Source organism: Capricornis sumatraensis, chromosome 6, assembly GCF_032405125.1.
Source record: "Capricornis sumatraensis isolate serow.1 chromosome 6, serow.2, whole genome shotgun sequence".
Lineage (NCBI taxonomy): Eukaryota > Metazoa > Chordata > Mammalia > Artiodactyla > Bovidae > Capricornis > Capricornis sumatraensis.
The window spans coordinates 107,705,718-107,722,153 of NC_091074.1; the positions used below are offsets into that span (position 1 = coordinate 107,705,718).

General features: G+C 44.9%; 1 protein-coding gene across 2 annotated transcripts in view; it reads right to left on the reverse strand.

The window, feature by feature from the left end:
- The window catches only part of EPB41L4B (erythrocyte membrane protein band 4.1 like 4B), a 139,510-nt gene that overhangs the window by 35,801 nt on the left and 87,273 nt on the right, over window positions 1–16,436 (reverse strand). For both annotated transcript variants that reach the window (XM_068973877.1, XM_068973878.1), the window contains exons 16-17: window positions 4,869–5,083; window positions 2,818–2,936 (exon numbers count right to left, since the gene is read on the reverse strand). In XM_068973877.1, coding sequence (XP_068829978.1) covers window positions 2,818–2,936; window positions 4,869–5,083 — 334 coding nt within the window. The remainder of the gene's footprint in view (window positions 1–2,817; window positions 2,937–4,868; window positions 5,084–16,436) is intronic.

The following is a 16,436-nucleotide window of genomic DNA, read 5'->3' on the forward strand; positions in this document are numbered from 1 at the left end:
AAACCAGGGTCTCCCACCTTGCAGGCAGATTCTTTACCATCTGAGCCACCAGGGAAGCCCCAAGTGCGTGGCAAGTGCTCAATAACTCACAGCTGCCTCAGCTACACCTTAACCCGAGCAAGCCACGATTGTTAATGTCCCACCAAGATTCACTGCAACTACAAATTACATACAACTTGTGAGTTCTCTGCTACTGTATGCTATACTTTCCTGCAAAATATTTTTGATTTTACCAAGCTCCAGGTAAGCCCCTGTTAAAATGATTTATTGTGTGGAGTGCAGAAGAAAAGTTGAAAACCTGGAGACTAAGAGAAAGAAGACCAATCCCAGGCACATAATCCATTAGGCTGACTCCAAACAGCTAGCACAAGCCTGCTCAATAAAGATGTGTTGATTGAATGAATATAAGTGCCATCCTGCAGGAAGAATTATTTTTCCAACTGGCTATCATTGAGGGTAGTACTGAAGAAAAAGTAGGTGAACAAGATCTTAAAGTTGGGGCTCAAGAGTGATCAGAGGGACCTGAGGCTTCCCTACTGTGGTGGGTGCAAGGGGATGGAGGGTCTTCTGAGAAACTGTGGAAGTCTAGCGTAGACTAGAGGGATGTCTAGGGTGGAGGAACAGCCCAGATAGGAAGTATAATGTTCCCATGTTCATCAACTTGGGTAAGGAATGGGAGCTTTCCAGGCCAGATCTTCCAAATAATTAATTAACAGTTTGTTATTGTTTAGTTGCTAAGTCATGTCCTACTCTTAGTGACCCCATGGACTGCAGCACATCAGGCTTTGTCCTTCCCTATCTCCTAGAGTTTGCTCAAACTCAAGTCTGAGTCAGAGATGCCATCCAAACATCTCATCCTGTCACGTCCTTCTCCTCCTGCCTTAAATCTTTTCCAGCATCAGGGTCTTTCCCAATGAGTTGACTCTTCGCAGCAGTGGCCAAAGCATTGGAGCTTCAGCATCAGTACTTCCAGTGAATATTCAGGATTGATTTCCTTTAGGATTGACTAGTTTTATCTCTATGTAGTCCAAGGGACTCTCAAGAGTCTTCTCCAGCACCATAGTTCGAAAGCATCAATTCTTTGGTGCTCAGCCTTCTTTATGGTCCAACTCTCACATCCATACATGACTATTGGAAAAACCATAGCTTTGACTATATGGACCTTTGTCAGCAAAGTGACGTTGGTAATTAATAATTTAATGTATAATTAAATTAATATAACTATCAATTATAATTTTAAAATAATTTAATTAATAATTAAAGGGATATTGTTAATTAATCCCAAATTGTTAACCCCCTCTTACAAAGAGGCAAAGCTAGGCACTGGGGTTAGAAAAAACGATCCATGAGTAAAGAAGACTATTCCTATAAGGATTTTGAAAAGTGTAAGCAACAGCGGATCTCAACCAGGGGCAATTTTCCCCTTCAGGGGACATTTGGCAATGTCTGGAGACAATTTTGGTTGTCATGCCAGGATAGGGGGATGCTACTAGCACCTAGAGGGTAGAGGCCAGGGGTGCTGCAAAACATCCTGCAACGCACAGGACAGCCTCTCCTCCAAAGTGTCAGGCCGAAATAGCACTAGAGCCTAAGGTGAGCGACCCTAGGGTAGAAACTGAAGAAGCATGTGGGACTGCAAAGGGCACTGCACTGGGAGTCAGGGGTCCAAGGATTCAGCCACTCTCTGACTTCAAGAATGCCAGGTCCCTTCCTCGGGTCTGAGATGTTGAAAAGGTTGAAGTAAATGATAGATTGAATCCAGCACTGGCTTTCTGCAGGTCTAAGATATAACTTGGTTTTTATAAGGCTGCCCATTTGGATATAAGAACAGGTCTAGCCAAAAGGGAACTTGGTTTTTGCCCAGGCCCTTCCTCAAGACCTCCCTCCCTACTTTTTTATTTTTTGATTTTTAAAAAAAATACTTAAGCCAGCCTTTTATTTTTTGGCTGCACCACGCAGCATGTGGGATCTTAGTTCCCTGTCCAGGGATTGAACCCATGCCCCATGGAAGTGTGGAGCTCTAACCACTGGACAGCCAGGGAAGTGCCCCTCCCTCCCCACTCGAATCCTTCCCTTCCTTCCTTTAGCAAACAGTCACTGAATATCTATGAAGTGCCAGGTGCTGTCGGAGAGAGACAGAGGGTGCTATGGACTGAACTGTGTTCTCCCCAAATTTATATGTTGCAGTCCTAACAATCCTTGTGATGGGATCTGGGCACGGGGCCTTTGAGAAGTAGTACTTAGACTGAGATAAAATCACGTGGGTGGGACCCTCATGACGGGATTAATGGCTTTATAAGAAGAGGAAGAAAGAGCCCTCTCTTCCGGCAGTGAGAAGGCAACTGGCTCCCAGCCAGGAAGAGAGCTCTCACCAGGGAACCAAATCATCCGCGCCTTGACCTTGGACTTCCCAAACTTCAGATCAGTGAGAAATCAATGTCTGCTATTTGAGCCACCTGGTCTGTGGCAATCTGTGACAGCAGCCCGTGCAGATTAATACCAAGGAGTAAAACCGGAAAGCGGTAAATGTGGAGGCTTCCCTGGAGGAACTTCAGTTAGAAGGATGGAGAGGACCACGGACAGCTCCCGGCTGAGGGGCTCAGCACCAGAGGCAGCCCCTGCTGCTGTAATCCACCCCAAAAGAATAGAAGTGAATTTCAGCTCCTAAGAGACATGCCTGAGCAGAAACGTCATGAGCGCTAGAGTAGAAATCCCTCCAAGACAAAGGCACATAGTTTAAGAGGCAGGCGGGGTCATAATGAGAGGTGTGAGTGAACCCCAGGTCCACGTGCATCACCCAGCTCTGGTCCTTGGCACCTTATTTATATTGATGTGCAGAGCAGGCCAGGGTCCAGCGGGCTTCACAGTTTCCAGTTCCAGCTTCTTTAGATGGGCAGCGGCTTCGCTGAAAAGGACAGGTGTTCCCGGACTCAGTTCTGTAAAGTGAGTAAGGAAAGGTTGAAAGGGCAGAGAGAGATAGGTGATGCAAGACACTCGCCAGAGACCAACCCTCAGAGCCTTGCAGCCTGGTTCCTCCTCTGGCAGCTTGAATCTCTCAGGATGTACTAGCAGGTGGGATGTGGGAACATTTTAAGGTCAAAGTTTCAAGGCCTAAGTCCCCCATATGTGAGCTGGGTGACCCGGGGAAGATTACTTTACCTCTCTGAGCCTCTGAGCCATTTTCAAATGAAAATAAAATTACTTACCTTGCAGGGTTGCTGTGATTATTAAGTGAGGTAATTCATGTGCAAATGCTTTATGAATGGAAAAGCACTATGCACATTGGAAAGACTAGTGTTCAGGCTAACAGGCAGACGAATGTGCTCTTAAAAACCATGTTATATTTCTGAAATCAAATTCATTGTATGTTGGATTAGTTCACCACCACTGCTCCCACTAGCTTGTTTTTATCCGTGGGTACATTAAATATTCATTAAACATTTGGTATTCATTACATATTAAAGTTGGTGCCAGGCATTGATAGCAACTGGGATCTGGGAAGCTGGAATAAGGAGATGAATGAGACACAATTCTAGTCCATTTGGGAGACAGACACCTGTACAGATACTCCAAATACGAGTGACCAAAGGTTTATTTAATTGTATATGGGGGCTTCCCTGGTGGCTCAATTGGTAAAGAATCTGCCTGCAATGCGAGAGACCTGGGTTTGATTGCTAGGTTGGGAAGATCCCCTGGAGAAGGGAATGGCTACGCACTCCAGTATTCTGGCCTGGATAGTGAGGATAGGATCAATTTTTCAATACCAAAGTGGACGATGAGTCACCATTTCTAGCTCAGCCAACCCAGAATTGCTATTCACAGTCTACAGGTGAAGGCTCAATGGCTCATCCTTTTCACCAGCCACAGACTCATGAAATATCAGACCTGTAAGATTCCCTTGGCCATCATCTCAATACCCTCCACCCCATTCCATAGTTGAGAAAACCCTGGATCCAAGAGGGGACTTGGCTCAACCATGAGAACTAGAATCGAAGCCTCTTGATTCTCACCTCTGTCTTGGCACTTGTTCAAACCACATGTGATAAAGAACAAGTTCTCCCCCCACCTCCTGTCACACACAAATTCTTTGGTAAAATATAATAAAAAGGATTTTCTAGAAAAAGAAAAGAACAGGCATACAAAATCCAAGCCCACATTTTTAATTAGTTTTAACAGATACAAAATCACCCTGTCATATTGCTAGAAACATTTCTTTTTTTCCCTTTTTTCAAAAGATTTTTTTGATGTGGACCATTTTTAAAGTCTGTATTGTATTTGTTACAATATTGCTTCTGTTTTGTTTTGGTGTTTTGGTTGCGAGGCATGTGGGATTTCAGTTCCTTGACTGGGATCCAACCCACACCCCCTGCATTGGAAGGCTAAGTCTTAAGCACTGAACTCCAAGGAGGGCCTAGAAACTTTTCGGATTCGTTTATTCCCCATTTCCGTGACTACTCTGGCAGTGTGCGCTAGATCTACTTGATACCTTGCTTTCAGAAGGCTAGAATGAGACAGAATGTGACAGAATGAGCTTTCCTGGGGTTGGGAATTAGAGACTCAGTCACCTCGCTCCCCTCTCTCTGTTCCACAGCTTGAGCCAGTGCTGGATACAGCAGGAGCAGAGAGCCAGCGTGGAATGAGGCAGAGACATCTGCTCCCTCATAACAAAACCAGAGTTGGCGGGTAAGCCATAATCCCTAAGTCACCTCTGCCTAATGCACAAGGCTCTTATCTGCTCTCACCCAGACCTGGTAACTCAGCGCAGATATTACCACCATTCCAAGCTTCATCGATGTCTTGAGCATCTTGGAAAGCCACCCACGCCCTGCAGCACCGCTCCCCCACCTCGCCCCCTATGCCCAACTTACTTGTAAGGGATTTACTGCTGGAGTTTGGGGACCTGGCAAGCCCCTCCTTGTTCTCCAGGGTCAGTGAGAGGCCATAGTTCGTGTGGTGCTGGTGCTGGTGGTGGTGATGGTGGTGCCTTCCCGAAGCCTTGGTGGTGAACGGAGTGCCCCCGTTCTCCTCGAGGCGGAAAGGCAGCCGGTCCGAGCTGCTGAGCCCTGGGGAAGGGAGCGGGTAGCTGTGGAGGGTGTCAAAGTCAGGATTTAGAAAAGCAGAGAGTCTTGATACCCTTGTCTGTTCTTTAAATGATGCTCTCCAAGCACTGACAACTGAGAGAAATAGGTGCAACAAGTAGTTCCGCAGAGTTATTGCAGAACAGGACCCAGTGGCAACAACGGCGACTCAAAGGAAAAGCAGAACGTGGAAATTTGTATTTATCAGAGATGTTAACCCTTAAAAAAATTCTTAAGTTTGAAATAAATCTCAATTTTTTAAAAATGACATCATCTAAATGGGAAGTGTAAATCAAAGGCAATCATCAAATTAAAAATAATTAAACACCCTACAATAACAAGATTACCATACAAACTAGAAGTCTTGGAGTCACTTTCTCCTCCTCTCCATCAACTCCACCATGAAGAAAGCACCTGTTAAATGTTACTGCTACATCTTCTAATTCCAATTGCCCCACTTGGTGTTATTGCCCTAAGGCTCTTGAGACAGATTCTCAAAGCTCTCCCAGCCTCTATTTCTTCTTTAGCCCATCTCCACAAAGCAGCCGTCAGAGAGCTGTTCTGATTACATTCTAGAGTGTGGCACTCCACCCTCCGGGAGCTTGAATATCTCTCTGTTGCTAGTGATTCTTAAGATGAAATCTGATGAAAGCTATGGATCTTCTCTGCAGAAAAAGGCACCCAGACACAACATTTCACACTCAATTTTAGGCTCTCTTTCACCCCTCCATGGACCAAGGCTCAGAGCTTGGTTTGCAGGAAAAAATCCAAATTCCTTTATGTATCACTCACGCCTGCCCCCTGCTCCCCAACCAGTGATCCCATCCCATTCTCCTTGCAGCTCATCTTTGGCTATATTCTTCTCTATACCCCCAAGTTCTTCCCATCCTGGGGCCTTTCACCTCTTTCTGTTCCCTGGAGTCATTCCTCATCACCAAATTCAGCTAAAGCACCCCTTCCTCCAGGAAGACTTCCAGCCTTTAAGACCCAGATTAAAGGTCTCCTCACACCCCTAAGCAGAGCCAATCCCTTTTTGTGCTCATTCCCAAAGACCAGATTTTTGCTGTTTACTCCTTCACTCTGTCTTCAGGGAGCTCACACCCCAGGGTAGGAAACTGTCATTTAATCAGCTACAGTCACACAAGAATGAGCAGTGAAGGGAGTATACAGGGGAAGGCAGCTAGTTTTCCTGGGGCTGGTAAAGGTGGGCAAGGAATCATTGGGGAAGGGGAGTCCACTGAGGGAGATAGTCAAGTTTTGATGGACTTTCTTAAAACAGAATCCTTTTTTTTTTTTTTAAACAGGAAACTACATTTCTTGTGTTTGTATGAGGTTGATAATTCCCCTCAGGGTGGACCTATCAGAGCTCTCCCTCTTTCCAGGGACTTGCTCTGGAACATGATCCAATCAGGGACAATCAGAGTTTCCAGGAGGTTTAACACATGGAAACAGAAAGAAAGGGTCTTTCTTCCTTTTTAAGAGTCAAACAAGGCTCTACTGTGACTTTTGTGGGCCCTCAGCCGTTTGGCCTTCATCTCTTCTCTAGAAAAAAAATTTTAAATTACATTTTATGACTGCATTTATATTATTAAAACAAAACAAATATATTAATATCAGATATTAAACCATTTTCTTCAACCAGTAATTCATTTTTTTCTTCTGACTTTAAAAGAAATGAAATCATTTTTGTGAGCCCCTAAAAGCATTGTGAACCCAAGGCACTGCATCTGCTGTGCCTCATAGATAAGTCAGGTTTGGCTATGAGGATGATATAAGTTGAGGCTACTTATGATCATATTCCCTGGACACAAAGAAGTATCTATGGGAAGTGGTCAATGCACAGAGGGACACAAAGATGAGCAGAAGTTAAAGCTAGATGAAAAGAGGGGGGAAAAATAACCATTACTGGTAGCATTTGAATCCGCTGGTTCCAGCCATGCCTGAGGCTGGTATACCACTGAACTTCTCAGTTAGTCCTATTTATTTATTTATGCTTGATGTAGTTGGATTTCTCCCATTTATAACCCACGTGCTCTAAATCAGTGATGGTGTGTTGTTTTCTTATTGTTTTTTGCTTATTTGTTTTGTGGAATGTCTTCTGAGTGCCAAGGTGGAAATGGCTATTAGGATCCTAAGGAACAGTATGAGCAAAGGAATGACATTTGAAAAACCAGAATGGCTAGAGCGGGAATGAGAAGTGGAAAAGGTTTAAGCAAAGGTGTGACATGATTGGAGTTCCATTTTATAAAATTCACGTGGAGGGCTGTGTGGAGGACAGATACCCTGGAGACTATGATGGGCTAGACGAACTAGGAGGCTGGAAGACAGGGGCGGCCCTCTGGGCTATATCTGAAGAAGCGCAGGTGGGGTGTGCAGGCCAGGCACGTGGGGCACAGGGGGAGGAGGTTCAGAGGAGGACTCTGCTGGAGATACAGGATGCTTTTCAGAAGAAACTGCACTTCGTTTTTTTTTGCACTTTTTTCCCGCATTTTTTTGCCCCTATGTTGTTCCATGAGCTAGTCTCTGGCCCACCCTGGCTGCCTCCTAGAGATTTTGCTCAGGACAGTTCAACAGGGAAATAAATGTGTGCGTGTGTAAGAATGTGTGGGTGTGTCTTTGGGGTCACAGTCAGCCTCACCTCTCCAACCTGAAGCATCACCAAGGCTATTCACCCTCCTCACGGAGGCAGCAATGGCAGCAGAAAAAAACTGCACTGAGGTGTCACTGGAATTTCTAGCGTCTCATCCTAGTTCTGCCCAACCTTGCGCAGGAATCTTGGCCAGCTGTCCTGGGCCACAGTTTCCTCCTCTGTGACATGAGAGGGGTCAGGTGATTTCTGGATGCATTTCTAGGCCAGAAAATCAGCCTTTACTCTCACCCGCAACTCGTTTATCCAGTACTTGCTCTGCCCCAGGCACTGGGTTACACAGTTTACATTGACCATCCCACTTTACACATGTAGAGGCTTTGCTTAGTTCATAATGGGTGCTTCATAAATATTTGATGAAAGGAAAGAAGGGGAGGCAGGAGGGAGAGAAGGAAAGAAGCGGGGAGAGAGGGAGGAAGGATGAGTGAAGCGGTGGAGCTGGGATGTGACAAGGGTATGAAGAGCAGAGCTCGTGGGCATTATTCTCCCATGTCTCAAGTACGGTGAAAATAATATCTGTCTCAAGGAGGCACAGAGGCTGGGAGCTCAGAACAGAGAAAATGCCCTCGGCTTGGAAGACTTCACAACTTGAGGCTCATCCTCCACCCACCCTGTTAGTAGCACACTGCTGCCCGCCTATTAAAGGCCCAAATGGTCGAGGCAGCAAAAACCAACCAGAGAAACACTTAAAGCCAGAGGGACAGGCTGGGGGCACTGGCAGGACTTGAGAAGGGGAGAACACAGAGACGTGGCGGGGTCAGAAAACTGTGAATGCTTCAGCCTGGGGGGCCAGGAAAATGGCATGCTGTTAACAGGAAAAAGGAGTTTGGGAGTGAGGACTACTTGGAGAAGAGAAACCATGATTTAATTTCAAATCGGTCACACTGAATGTGAGAATGAATCCCCAAGGAACAAGGTGCCCTACAGCAGAGATCCGGAGTACATTCAGGGCTGGAGGTTTGAGTAAGTTTTGAGTAAGAATTTCTGAGGAATGGTAAATAGATAAATAGATATCTCCCATGTTCACTCCAACCTACTCTCACTCTCCGCTTGGAACATATGATGAAAAAGGACACTGAAGCTGCGCCCCGCTCAGGAGGAGGGAGTGCTGTGATTGATTGGTGATGTCTGCCATGGACTGGAAACAAGACAGTAATATCATGTATCTTCTTGTCTTCCCAAGTTAAAAGCGTGTGTGTGTGTTTTATTTCTAAGAAACTCAGAGTGAAAAGTTAAACAGGGAAATCAATATATGTGCAGGGAGTGATAATGCGTATTTAATGTGACTTTCACTTTACAACAACTTCTGGGGAAGGCTGAGAAAGAGACAAATGGGAACAGAAACAGATGAGGGTCAGCGAAGCAGCATGGGTCTCTCAGGGTCAGAGTTTCTAGAAGAGCAAAGATTCCTAAGCAGGAGTGGAATGAGTTGGGTGCTCTCTCAGCTCATTCACACTGAGGACCATCCGGGAGGCCCTAACTTACGGCACTGTGTGGGGTTGTAGGTCCTTTAAGGAAACCACTGCTGCTGGCCTCATGGACTGTTCCCTGCAGAATTCCAGGGGGTGATGGTCATGTAAGCTATGACGTAATGGCACCCACTGCACCTGCCCTGTCCACAGAACCTCAGAGAAGGCCACGCCCACCCAGCAGCACTCAGCAGCTCATGGGCCTCAGGGCCCAGTGGCTGAGATCCAGGAGATGAGGCCAGCTCCATGCTGTCAACAGAGACGGGTTCACCAGGTTTCTGGCATGCTGGAAAGAAGGTCACAAGTCCTGGTTTTCAGAGGGGGTGGAAGAGGTGCACACTTCCATGAGCTGGCAGTTGAGAAGGGTCTGGTGTGGAAGAAGGGGGCTTCTATGTGCCTAGCACATGCTAGGCGCTCTAATGGTTAACTTTGACAGTTACCCTGCAAGGAAGTTGGTGTGGCCCCCTTTTACACTGGGGCTTAGTGAAGGGAAGTAACGTGCCCTGTTAGTAGATGTGAGAGAGAAGTTGTGTGTGCATGCGTGCTACTCACTTCAGCCATGTCTGACTCTGTGCGACCCTATGGACTGTGGCCTGCCAGGCTCCTCTGTCCATGAGATTCTTCAGGCAAGAACACTAGAGTGGATTGCCATGCCCTCCTCCAGGGGATCTTATCACCCCTGGGGATCAAAACCTGGTCTCCCGCATCGCCTGCCTTGCAGGCGGACTCTTTACCACAGTGCCTCCAGGGAAGCCCCTGCTGCTGCTCTGCTGCTGCTAAGTCACTTCAGTCATGTCCAACTCTGTGCAACCCCATAGACGGCAGCCCACCAGGCTCCCCCGTCCCTGGGATTCTCCAGGCAAGAACACTGGAGTGGGCTTCCATTTCCTTCTCCAATGCGTGAAAGTGAAGTCGCTCAGTCATGTCCGACTCTTAGCAACCCCATGGACTGCAGCCTACCAGGCTCCTCCGTCCAAGGGATTTTCCAGGCAAGAGTACTGGAGTGGGGTGCCATTGCCTTCTCCGAGGGAAGCCCCTAACTGGATCTAATTTCTTCTCTTCCCTTCTCTCTGGAGAAGCCCCCTACTCTCATTCTGCTTCCAACTGTAGAGAAAAGAGCATTCCTCCTGGGGGAGCCTGTGTCACACGGGATGTTCTTGACTGTATCGGGGTGGACACAGCTCTGCAGATGCATGGTTTATGGCCCTGCCTGATCCTGCCAGAGCTTCCCCACTCCCTGACTCTGGGATCCCAGCAGACCAAACACATGGTACTCAATCAAAATGCATTGTGTACTGAAAAATGGGATAATTATTCAGAGATTTATAATATTGTAACACTGTAATAATTATATTATTGTACCATTAGTACACTAATTATTAAATAATTATAGTATTTAGTAAAATAATGCTATAAATGTTCAAATAATCCTCCAGAATCCATCGCCAGAATTATGACCTGTGCAGGGCAAGGATGGGGGAGGGTCTTGAGCTGAAACTTATAGGGCTTTCTCTCAGAAATAAGGCTGGGAATTATCAAGCGCTCAGAGGACCCAATCACATACTCTATAGCTCAGTCAAGTTCTGGGTGATGTGGGCTTTTGCAAGCAGCTCTGAGGATCTAATCTTAGATAAAAAAGCATAGAACTGTAGCAACAGAACCACTCAGATATCATCCAGGTGTGCTGCACTGTGCTTAGTTGCTCAGTCGTGTCTGACTCTTTGTGACTCCATGGACTGCAGCCTGCCAGGCTCCTCTGTCCATGGGGATTCTCCAAGCAAGAATATTGGAGTGGGTCACCATGCCTTCCTCCAGGGGATCTTCCCAAACCAGGGGTTGAACCCAGGTCTCCAGCATTGCAGGCAGATTCTTTACCAACTGAGCCACCAGGGAAGCCCAGTTAGGTGGTTTAAGATTCTGGATGAATAGTGAAAGCACTAGAGGAAACCCCTTACATGGCTGGTGGGAACGCCAAATGACACGACTGCTTCGAAAATCAGCCTGGCAGATTCTCAGAGAGGTTAAACATTGAGTTACCATAGGACCCAGCAATTCCACTCCTAGTTATGTACCCGAGAAATGAAAATGTGTCCATGTAAAGGCTTGTACATAAACATTCATAGCAACACTAATCATAACAGCCAAAAGGTAGAGAATCCCAGGGATGGGGGAGCCTGGTGGGCTGCCGTCTATGGCGTCACACAGACTTGGACACGACTGAAGCGACTTAGCAGCAGCAGCAGAAACAACCCAAATGTCTATCAACAGATGAACAAATAAATATTATGTGATATATCTATATAATAGAATATCATTCAGCCATAAAACAGAATGAAATATCAATCCATGCTATGGCATGTATGAACCTCGAAAACATGCTAAGTAACAGAAGCCAAACCCCAAAGGCCACATACTACATAATTCTGTTTATATGAAATGTCCAGAATAGGCAAATCCATACAGATAGAAAGTAGACTAGGCCTGGGGGGATGGGGGAAATAACACGTGACTGCTAATGGGCATGGGGTCTCTTTTAGGAGAAATGAAAATGTTCTAAAATTAAACTGTAGTGACTGTACTGCTTTGTGAAAATGCTAAAACCACTGAATTGTACAATTTTTAAATTGGTGAATTGCATAGTATGTAATTTATATCTTAATAAAGCCAATTAAAAACATCAACCAAGGGATATTTTTTAAAAAATCAATGTACAATCCTTACCCTGGCTAATTACATCATCATCTATCTCTAAATCCAATGTGCAGCCAGGGATAACAAACAATGCCCTAGTCCAATCTCCTCATTTCACATATGGGGAAATGGGGGCCTCCTGGGGGGGGAGGGGTGAGGTGACCAGGTCACACAGTGGGTAACTGGCTGAGCCTGGGAGACCATCCAGGACTCCGACCTCTCCACTAGCCAAGCATCCCAAGCGCTGCCCATCTGGTGCATCTTCCCATCTGCCTCGGCTTCTATTTAAGGCACCAAACGCACTCATCGGGAAAATCCCAAGACCTCCTCCGAACCTCACTGCCTGAGACATCTCTGTGCACACATCTTGTCTTCTCAATGATACGGCAGGAACAGAGATTGTCATCTCACATGTTTTCATGTCCTTTAGTGATGTTGAGAAATCCAGTTCTACATTTCAGGAAAAAAAAGAGACCTCTCCCTCACAATAGCTACCTAAAGCCTTCTTTAAACTGGCTCCTTCCCAGGCTGGGTTGGGCACCTCTCCCCAGCTCACTCTTATCTTACCCTTCCTGACTCCTCTTAGAGCCATTCTCTGCTCTCCCCTGCCCGGCTCTGTTTCCAGGGAAATGCATTTTCCAGTTTCCCTGCCCTCTGGTTTCTATGTAGGTTTGACCAATGGGAAGCACCGACAGAAACTGGAAGGTGGGGAAAGGAAATAAGCCAAGGTATTTTCTCCCTCACTTCTCTCTTCCTCAGAGGATGTTTTCAGCAGCAACTCTCAGCCCCCTGGGGCTTCAGCTTCCACTAGACTGGCGTCCTGTGGCCCCAGCTCCTAGGCTTTGGAACACTGCCATCTCTCTTTGTCCCTTTGTCTCTCCAGCTCGACGAGTAATAAACAGGTTCTACTATTGTTCATTTCTGAGTTGCCTCACTGGTCACTTAAGCCACTTAGTTCTTCCTCCCTGTGTAATCAACTCCCTGTATTAAATTCCCTCTGTAAGAAAAGCCTAGAGTGATTTCAGTTCTCCTGATTGCCCATGACTGATACACAATATCTTCTTGTTCAGTTGCTCAGTCCTGTCTGACTCTTTGTGACCCCATGGACTGCAACACACCAGGCTTCCCAGACCATGCTCAAGGGAGGTCCCTTCCTTGAGTCTCAGTTCCTTTGTCTGTTTAATGGGGATAAAAGTAATGCCTGTCACTAGGTTATCAAGAGCGTCTAGTGAGGTGATGCCATTGGTCATTGAACTCAGTGTGGAAACTGCCCTGTGCTTTGCAGATGGTTTCCACAGACTGGTTTAACTTTGTTTTCCTCTAGTGGTTGGCACGGGCATTACAGAATAGCCGATGAAGATTTCAAGAGACAACCACCTTACAGGGGGTTTGTCATTGTTCAGCCAGCTGCTCAGTCATGTCCAACTCTTTGTGACCCACAGACTGCAGCACGCCAGGCTTCCCTGTCCTTCACCATCTCCCGGAGCTTGTTCAAACTCACGTCCATTGAGTTGATGATGCCATCCAACCACCTCATCCTCTGTCATCCCCTTCTCCTGTCTTCAATCTTTTCCAGCATCAGGGTCTTTTCTAGTGAGTCGGCTCTTGGCATCAGGTGGCCAAAGTAGGGGAGCTTCAGATTCAACATCAGTTCTTCCTATGAATATTCAGGACTGATTTTCTTTAGGATTGACTGGTTGGATCTCCTTGCAATCCAAGGAACTCTCAAGAATCTTCTCCAACATCACAGTTCAAAAGTAACAGTTCCTCAGTGCTCAGACTTCTTTATGGTCCAACTCTCACATCCATACATGACTACTGGAAAAACCATAGCTATGACTATACAGACCTTTGTTGGCAAACTAATGTCTCTGCTTTTTAATATTCTGTCTAGGTTTGTCATAGCTTTTCTTCCAAGGAGCAAGCGTCTTTTAATTTCATGGCTGCAGTCACCATCTGCAGTGACTTTGGAGCCCGAGAAAATAAAAAAGACTGTAACTGTTTCCGTTGTTTTCCCCTTTATTTGCCATAAAGTGATGGGACCGGATGGCATGATCTTAGGTTTCTGAATGCTGAGTTTTAAGCCAGTTTTTTTCACTCTCCTCTTTCACCTTCATCAAGAGGCTCTTTATTTCCTCTTCACTTCTGTCGTAAGGCAGATAAGACACAATATCTATCCGTGTCTGTTTCTAGATTCTTCGTATTTTTAATTGATCTATTTGTGTATCGCTAAACCAGCACCAGACTGTCTTTTTAAAATATATTTTTATAGTTTTATGTATTTTTGGCTGTGCTGGGTCTTTGTTGCTGTGTGGCTTTTCTCTAGCTGTGGCGAGTAGGGGCCCCTCTTCATTGCAGCGCATGGGTTTCTCATTGCAAGGGCCTCTCTTGCTGTGGAGCACAGGGGCTAAGTCGCTCCACGCCATATGGGATCTTCCCAGACCAGGGATCAAACTCGAGTCTCTTGCGCTGGCAGACAGATTCTTTACCACTGAGCCAACAGGGAGGCCCACCAAACTGTCTTAATTACTTTTGTTTTAACATATGAGTCTTAAATATCTGACGGGACAAATCCTGTTTCCTTTCCCACATCATTTTTCTTTTTGTCTTGGCTATCCTCATGCATTCACTCTTCCAGATTACAATTCAAGTTACTACTAAAAAAAAAAAAATCCCACTGGAATTATGATTTGAAGCATTGAATATAATGAATTAATTTGGGAGAATGAATTCACAAGGTATTTCTTAGCATTTATTCAGATCCTCTCAAATGTTCTTCAGTCAGAATTTAAACTTTTTTCCATAACAGTATGGAACATATCTTACTAACTTCATTCCTAGCTATATATCAGTTCTGTCACAGTTGAAAATAGGATCTCATTATTACATCTCTTCTAATATTTTTTTTTTACTACTAGATATATGAAACTACTAACTTTAGGCTATTTCTGCCTCTGGTCACTTTGCTGGACTCATTAATTGGAATTCGCTTGTATTTTAGGGATAATCACATGACTTTTGTTTTTGCCTTCCCAGTATTTATTCTTTATTTATTTTTAATTGGAGGATAATTATTTTCCAATACTGTGTTGGTTTCTGCCATACATTAACATGAATCAGCCACTGGTATCCATATATCCCCACCCTATGAACCTCCCTCCCACCTCCCGTTTCCCACCCCATCCCACCCCAGCATTTATTTTTTATTTTGCTTTCCTGGCATATTGCACTGGTAAGGCCTCTTGAATGATACTGAATATTAGCAGCCATCTTTGTCTTATTTCTAAAACGGGTAGATTATCTTGTTTCAATATTAAATGGTGATTTGTGACATACTGTAAATTAGGTTAGAGACAGTCCTTCTACTCATAGCCTACTAAGAATCTTGAAAGATTAGCATGACTTATCTGAGTGAATCCACTCTGTTCCTAAGTGAACACTACTTTAAGGTGCTTTAAAAAAAATCTGTTCTCAAACTCTCTTGGATTTTGCCACGAAACTTATCACTCCAGGTTTTAGAATTCAGTTTTCAAGAATCTGTATGTCATTTCCCTGTCTATTCTCCTGGCATTTTCCCAAGACTCTATAGTTTTTCAAAGAGTACAGGTAGGTTCAGCAATGACACATTCATATTTTCTTCAAGGCCATTGTTTTTTTTTTTTTTTTTTCCTGAACCTGTAGACTTTAACTGTAAAGCTTTAACTTTAAAAAAGACTTTAGCTGTAAAGGAAAATATTTCCTGACTACTCTCTCTTATCTTCAACTTCAATTTCATCCTCTTTGTTCTTTTTACCTTCTGTAGTTCGTATACTGACTAGCTTCCTTGTTGAAAGAGAAAAGCAAAACAGAAGTTGAGCAGCTCTTCTGTCCTGTTAATTTCATTTACCATCCTCAAGATGGCTCTGCTATTAAATAGTTCATTTTTTGGCTTCAACCAAAGCGTGCATCTATAGAGGTCCTTTTAAAAAAGGTCTCATCCCTTTGTTTTTGATATGTTCTACCTTCTTCTCCTACCTCTGTCACCTGATGTGAAGAACTGACCCATTGGAAAAGACCCTGGTGCTGGGAAAGATTGAAAGCAGAAGGAGAAAGGGATGACAGAGGATGAGATGGTTGGATGGCATCACTGATTCAATGGATATGAGTTTGGGCAAACTCTGGGAATTGGTGATGGATAGGGAAGCCTGGCGTGCTGCAGTTCATGGGGTCAAAAAGAGTCGGACCTGACTGAGCGACTGAGCTGAACTGACTTTCTTCTCTTTAAAATACTGTTTTAAACTGTGGGTTCTGAATGCCTTCCTCTTTCAGATTACCTGATATTTTCAGTTTTAACATTTTCAGAATGTAAAAATATTCCCTCTTAGATCTACCCTTTGTTTGATATTTTTGAAATCTAATCTACAGATTAGAATACACAGGGGATTAAACCCTGAATTCCACTCATTTCATATTATTGATTCTAAGACACCAGGATCATTTTCTTCTGAGGGTCTTGTCACCCACACATTCCAACCCAGTCTTCCTCGCTGACCCAGCATTAACAACACAACA